Source organism: Monopterus albus, unplaced genomic scaffold (genome assembly GCF_001952655.1).
Source record: "Monopterus albus unplaced genomic scaffold, M_albus_1.0 scaffold56.1, whole genome shotgun sequence".
In the NCBI taxonomy this organism is placed as follows: domain Eukaryota; kingdom Metazoa; phylum Chordata; class Actinopteri; order Synbranchiformes; family Synbranchidae; genus Monopterus; species Monopterus albus.
Window position 1 is genome coordinate 1,926,904 of NW_018127936.1, and position 6,743 is coordinate 1,933,646.

The 6,743-nt window shown below is 42.9% G+C and overlaps 1 protein-coding gene across 1 annotated transcript; it reads right to left on the bottom strand.

Annotated features, from left to right (window-relative positions):
- Positions 1-1,099: 1,099 nt before the first annotated feature.
- foxb2 (forkhead box B2) lies at positions 1,100-2,970 on the bottom strand. The gene has a single exon (XM_020602553.1). The coding sequence runs from the start codon at positions 2,543-2,545 to the stop codon at positions 1,586-1,588; it is 960 nt and encodes a 319-aa protein (XP_020458209.1). The 5' UTR covers positions 2,546-2,970; the 3' UTR covers positions 1,100-1,585.
- Positions 2,971-6,743: the final 3,773 nt, after the last annotated feature.

The window sequence follows — 6,743 nt, forward strand, 5'->3', positions numbered from 1 at the left end:
AGCAATGACACCCAAATAGGTTTTAATTCTTCACTCCCACGCCTCTCCTCTGCTGGTGCATCTCAATTATTTGTTCAGAGACTGATGTGACAATAGTGTCGGCTGTGGGAGCCTTTGGGATGCTAAACAGGGGACAGGAGGTTGAATATAAGTCATTTTCAGTGGGCTGGATGTGGCGCTTTGTGCTTCTGGAGAGGGGAATCTTCAAAGCTGTGGTTAAACAGCACAAACAAAAGAGCAAAACTTGATCCGACCCCCCCTCCCCTCTTTTGAAGTTGTGAAGCTGAAGCCCAGAATGTCTGCTGTGCATATCCATCTTATGAAGATCACACACACCCCTCCCTCCTGGACACAGGAACATCAGCATATACCCATTCCAGATGTGGTTCATGTAATGACAGCAACATTTGCATACAGTAAATGTGTGCACATTGATGATTTGTGGGAGCTGATGACTTCAATCTAAACATCTCTCTAAGTAAAGTTTAACTCTGGTAAACATTGTTTTAAATTCTATTGTTATGTGTACCTCTTGAATTTGGAAAATCCACTTGTCATGTTGAAAGCGTAACATTTACACAGTCTTCCTGCTTCAGTATACACTTCCACTGTGATCAGAGTTACCTGTTTGTGAGGAGAGTCCTAAAGCTCCATGACTTTCTTGTCAGCAGGGATTCACTAAAATTGTCTAATGAATACATTCCACTTTTACCATATTATACAATGTCTGCTATTCATAAGTAAAATGTAGTTTAAATTAATTATGACTAATAAACTTAGTCACATGGATTTCACTGCAACTGGTGGAAAGTATTATTTCAGGCTGTAGATTGTGACATAGGTACAATATTTAAAAACTCTGTGTAAATAAATAATTATTACACACGCTAAAATAATAATCTGATATCGTAAAAGTCAGAACACACTTGGAATCGCTTGATTAAAATGATCTCACCGCAGTTTTTTTCTGTTCAGTTGTGATGTGCAAACAGAGAGTCCCGAAAAGTATATAGATTTTTGATTAAACAACTACAACACAAAGAATAGCCGGTTTTAAGTTCTTTATAAATATCTTCAGATAAATAGTCTTATACAAGCATAACATTTTAATGAACAAAGTAACGCAACAAAGTGCAACAGGCCCAATTAAAAAGCATGAAGGCCTATTTGTCTTTAGCCGAAAGGCATACATTAAAATAAAAATAAATAGAGCAAGAGCAAAAAATATAAAGACAGAGTTGTTGGTTTACATCTGGAATGAATTTCAGACCGTTTGTCTCCTAAATCAAAGCTCTCTTTGGGTTTAGCGTATCTACTTGTCTGATTGTATTTATCATTGCCACATTACAGTATGTGGTAAATGCCCTCACAAATTGTGCAAATAAATTATGATTTCAATCAACATGAGACTAATGAAAAATTCATTACACAGAACAATGTTAACCTTGGTTTTTACAACGCTCCAACAGCTGCACTTAACTTGAAATATATGATGTCTCTGATAGGCTTATTCTGTCTTATTTTAAACAATAATAGTGTCCTTCTTGTATGCGTAATTTTCAAAAATGTCCCGCGATTTACCCGATTAGGACAGCAGAAGAGCCGGATGTAGAGGGTTACCTTTCCCCTCTAGCAGGTCGCTTTTCTCCATCACGGAGGCCGGTGAGCAGAGCTGAGTTGGACCGGACTGCAGCCCCGTCAACCCGGGAACAGGACCCAGGGATGGGGTGGGTTTTATTGGCACAGGAACCGCAGGCAGAGTTTGCCCGTTGGCATTGTGGTACAGGCCCTTTGCTGACACGCTGAAGGGCGCGTATTCAGATGATGCAGGCATGGGCACGCCACCCACTGACTCCGACAGCATTCCGACGTGTGGCCACATGGAGTTGACCACGCTGCTAAGTTGCGGGGGCACCGGGTAACCCAGGTGGTGCATGACCGAAGTCAGGGGGAGCCCGCTGGCCATCACACCCTTGTAGTCCCGTCCTATAATGTTCTCGATGGCGAATGGGTGTTTGAACCCGCCGGGCTGTGCACAAGTAATGCCCCCATAACCCTGAAAGTGAGGGAGTCGACCCACGGCGCTTGCCGGGCCGGCGGAGTGGTCGTGGTGGCCGGATGCTGAGCTCAGCTTACTGCCCGGGTGATGGTGGTGGTGGTGAAAGTAATGCATCATCGGGGAGCTCTTACATGCCATATGCTCGGCGCGCAGCACCTTGAAGCGCTTCCGTCTCCTGAGGAAGCTGCCGTTCTCAAACATGTCGCCGCAGTCCGGGTGCAGAGCCCAGAAGCTGCCTTTTCCTGGCTGGTCAGGTCGCCGGGGGATCTTGATAAAGCAGTCATTAAACGAGAGGTTGTGTCGTAGGGAGTTCTGCCACCTCTGGGTGTTCTCTCGATAATACGGAAACCGGTCCATGATGAACTTATAAATGTCACTCAGAGGCAGCATCTTGTCGGCTGAGTTCTGGATAGCCATCGCTGTCAGTGATATGTAGGAGTATGGGGGCTTCTGGTCGCTGTAAGAGTTCTTTCCAGGACGGGGCATGGCTGGATACTCTTTTCTTGAAGTTGTAATTGTTAGACAAAACAGTCTTTAAAGTTATATCTTAAATTCTATTGATTACGGGACTAACTTGACGATCTTCGTATCCGTATCCATCCGGATCTGTTCCAAAGTTTTGAGCTATCAGAGGAGAAGCTGGTAGAATTTCCTACAAGTTCAGATTTCTGCGTTATATCAGTTAATTTAGTATTGCCTAAAGGCCTGCTGCTGCCAGGTAAGATCCTTGAGCGGCCCCTGCATCCAAAGAAAGTTTCTTCTGAAGACTTTGGTCCGTTTCTTCCTCAAATTATACTCTTGCGTTGTGCATAAAAGTCCGTCTCCGTGCGTAAAAGTTGAGATGTTCCTTGAGTTCCCCCTGTTTCCGCGGCGGTTGAAGGATGTGAGGGGCCGGTTTGCTTCGCTGTCTGTGTGTGGTGCGTACTCCTCTGCTCTTATGCGATGCTCCCACTTGCAGAGCGCCGTTCTTGTAAGACCCCCGCAGGTCGCCGACTCTATTATTTATTATTCAGACACTTAGGGGACACGTCAGGGGAGAGCAGAGGGCTGTGTGTGTGTGTAGGAGAGAGTGTGTGTGTGTGCGTGTGCATGAGAGAGAGGGAGAGAAAGAGAGATTGAGGGGGTAAAGAAATGAATAAAAATGAGGTGTGGGTGGTGCGATCCACACGCGTTCGCTTCTAATCTCCTGTTTACCAATCAAAGAGCCCTGCGTAAAGTATGTGGGGACAGAACAGAACCGGATCAAGTGCCACATTTTCACCAATAAACTGTATATTAACGGTTGATTCTTATAAATGTGTTTTAGGAGGTTGCCAAATCTCCAACAGCTCCTTACTGTTCCTCTGTAAAGCTGACTCTGACCTTTGACCTCTCCCTTCAAAAAGTTTGAATGGCATGTACAAATTCCTGTGTCATAAACATTTCGTAAAACATAACTTATTTGTAAAAACCAGGATATTCTGTAAATATGTTCATATGCCTTGGGTGTATTCGTTAATGTGGAGAGAGAAGGTGGATTAGAAAGCTGATCTGACCTGAGGAAATAAATAGTCAAGAATAGAATATATAAATACAACCTCTTTGTTAAACTTGCTCAACTGCACTTTCAGACTTTGCAAACAATAAATCATGTCTTCCTTTGCGCACAATCATCAGTGCGCTACTCTTCTGCTCAGAAACACACCCACCCACCCACACACACACACACACACACACACACACACACACACACACACCTACATACAGAGAAAGAGAGAGAAAGACACTGTTGTTGATTAATTGCTGAGAGGGGAGTCCGGCGGCTGTCTGTCTGTTCAAACACTCTCCGGTGAATCCTACAAGGATGTAAACAAACTTGATCCTCTGCTCTGAATTCTGTTCGCTGGAGAACAACAAAAGCTGCTTTCCTTCCCGTACATTTTTTTTTCCTCTGGCCAGGTGTCATGACTGGGTCCTTGACGGCTCCTGTCTTCCCCAGTGCCCCGTGGGCCCCTGAATACATTACAGTAATTAAGCCTTCCGTGATTTATCCTCCTATGAGAGAAGTCCAGCAATGTAATTAAGGGCAAGCTTGCTGTATTGAGAATGAATATTCAAAACCGTGTCAATTAATTAGGGTGAATTTCTCCTGTTATGTCTTAGTCCATCAAGCCCACTCAAAAGGTCAACTATGTCAACGGAGAGCATATTTTAAAAACACCATTGCAAGGAAAATCACTTCATTTGACAAAGAGTGAACATTTATGTATTCCCCGCTAAATAAAGGCAGTCGTGCCTGTATTTCTAAAATCTTTTATAATAGTTTTTCTGAAGGCTGAAAAATGAGTTCTGAAACTCCAAGGCCCTAAGAGGCCAATGCGGGTAAAAGCATCCTCTTTAAACGGCCTGGAAAGATCAATATTAAATCTGTTTTCACAAAGGGGGCCGTTAAATAGACACCGTGGCTGATCTGCATAACAAAATTAATTAGGTAGTCTACGGCAGCCTTCATCTGCACCCAACTCCTGGACAAATAACTAGTTGTAAAGCACACCTTCTGGGCATACGGAACATATGCTGGAATTATCCTTAATTGACTAATTACATAAATTACTCATTAAGTTTACAGCACATCAATTATAAAAGATGTATCAATTAATTTTGCATAAATTACAAGCGGCACACTGCACGAAGAGGGCGGCGGAGGGAATGAGGGTCGCCAGGAGGGGGTCTACTCAGAGGTGGAGTGTTTGTGTGCATTGTGTGTACGCGCACGTTGTTTGCGTGTGTGCGTGTGCCTAGGCGCACGTGTGAGTGACGGTCGTCTGTTTGTTTCCTGTCTCTAATAATTATTTGTTCAGCTTAAGGGCAAAGCTATCCATTCTCAGTCTCCCATTCGCAAAGGGAAAGTGTGGGGGTAATGGCAATTATACTAATAATAATAATCTTAAAGACCTCTCTCCAAGTCATAAGAGGAGCATTGTTGCGGAGAGAGCTATTAAAATCAATTAGCGAGGCCTGTTTTCAATGGAAAATTAAACCGGGTTAGGACTGTGGTGCAAACGCTATATGCCTTACTTAGAGGCAAAATATGACAGGTCTTTCAGGTTTCCCATAAAAGAACGAGCAAGCTGTAGCATTAATGGATCAAAGCTGCAGTGTGCCTGCCTGTTGCAGTCGACTCAGGTATTCATCACAGCAGCAAACGTGGTGTAGTGCTTGTAAAGCGTTCAGTCTTGCATTATTCTCTGATCTCGAACATCCAGAACAACAATGACTTTTGTAATTCTTCCCTCTTTTGCCCAAACATAAAGAACTTTTTTCACACTGCATACCTGTCTCCCACACCCATACAGTGATGGCAGAAGTACTCAGATTATTTACTTTAGTAAAAGTAGCAATACCACTGTGTAACAGTACTCCATTAAAAGTAAAGGTTCTGCATAACAATGTTATTTAATTGAATGTGAAAAAAGTATTAGCATCAAAATATACTTGAAGTAATAAAAGTGAAAGTACTCATTATGCAGAATAGACATATCATATTAATGTAATGTATATCGTATTATTGATGCTATATTGTGTACATCACATTTAATGTTGCAGCTGGTAAAGGTGGAGCTAATATTAACTACTTTGTATGCTTATATTTTGAATGACTTGACAACCTGGTGAAAATTCACCAGGAATCAACAGTCTTACAATTATGTTGTATTATTAATTTGATTAAGAAAAGTTACCACAAACAAAAGTTTTGAAATACATGTGGTTGAGTAAAACATATTAACATTATATTTGCCTTTGATATACAGTATAGTGAAGTCAAAGTATGAACTAGGAGGAAATAAAAATACTCAAGTAAAGTACAGATACTTCAAAATTCTACTTAAAGGTAGGGTTAGCGATTCTTTTCAGAAGCATTTTTTTGTTACAAATCTTGAATTTCTCTTTTCATCTCAATGGCAATAAATGCGTTAAATGCACTGACAATATAAAGAAACAAATCCATCATCTGTGGCAGCAGCACGAGTGGAGAAAATACCAGCAGTAGTCAGCTCTAAGTGTATAGATACGATTGTAATGCAGTTCACTGGGCATCAAAGCCCACATGCAGTGTTCTTGTTAAAAAAGATGGAGCTGGCCTCCCTCTTCTATTCTACCTGCCAGAAAAGCCCAAGACTTCTAAGGGCTAAAGCAGTTTAGCCATGAACCAGAGGTCCCCAGCTACGATTCAGGGCCACAGATCTGAGCAGGTAACTCTGCACAGTCTCAAGAGCATAGAGGAGATACCAGGAGGCCAGTGGTTACACCAGGAGAGCTGGACAGGGCAGAACTAGTATCTGCTCCTCTGTGCAAGAATGAGCAGCAGGATCCCTCCGAGAGCCTTCCAAAATGACCCCCAGCAGCTACTGGTGTGCTTGTTTCTGATCAAACTGTCAGAAACAGACTCCATGAGGGCAGCATGAGAGCCCGACATCCTCTACTGTCCTCTACTGCTCACAGCCCAGCATTGTGCAGCTAGATTGGCATTCACCAGAGAACACCAGAATTGGCAGGTCCACCACTGGCACCCCGTTCTCTTCACAGATGAGAGCAGGTTCACAGTGAGCACATGTGACAGGCATGAAAGAGTTGCTGTGGTGAACATTATGTTGCCTGTAATATCATGGAGCATGACCGGTTTGGTGGTGGGTCAGTGATGGCC

Bases quoted from the DNA above. Each gene is read 5' to 3' on its own strand.
- foxb2 (XM_020602553.1), bottom strand. From the start codon at position 2,545: ATGCCCCGTCCTGGAAAGAACTCTTACAGCGACCAGAAGCCCCCATAC.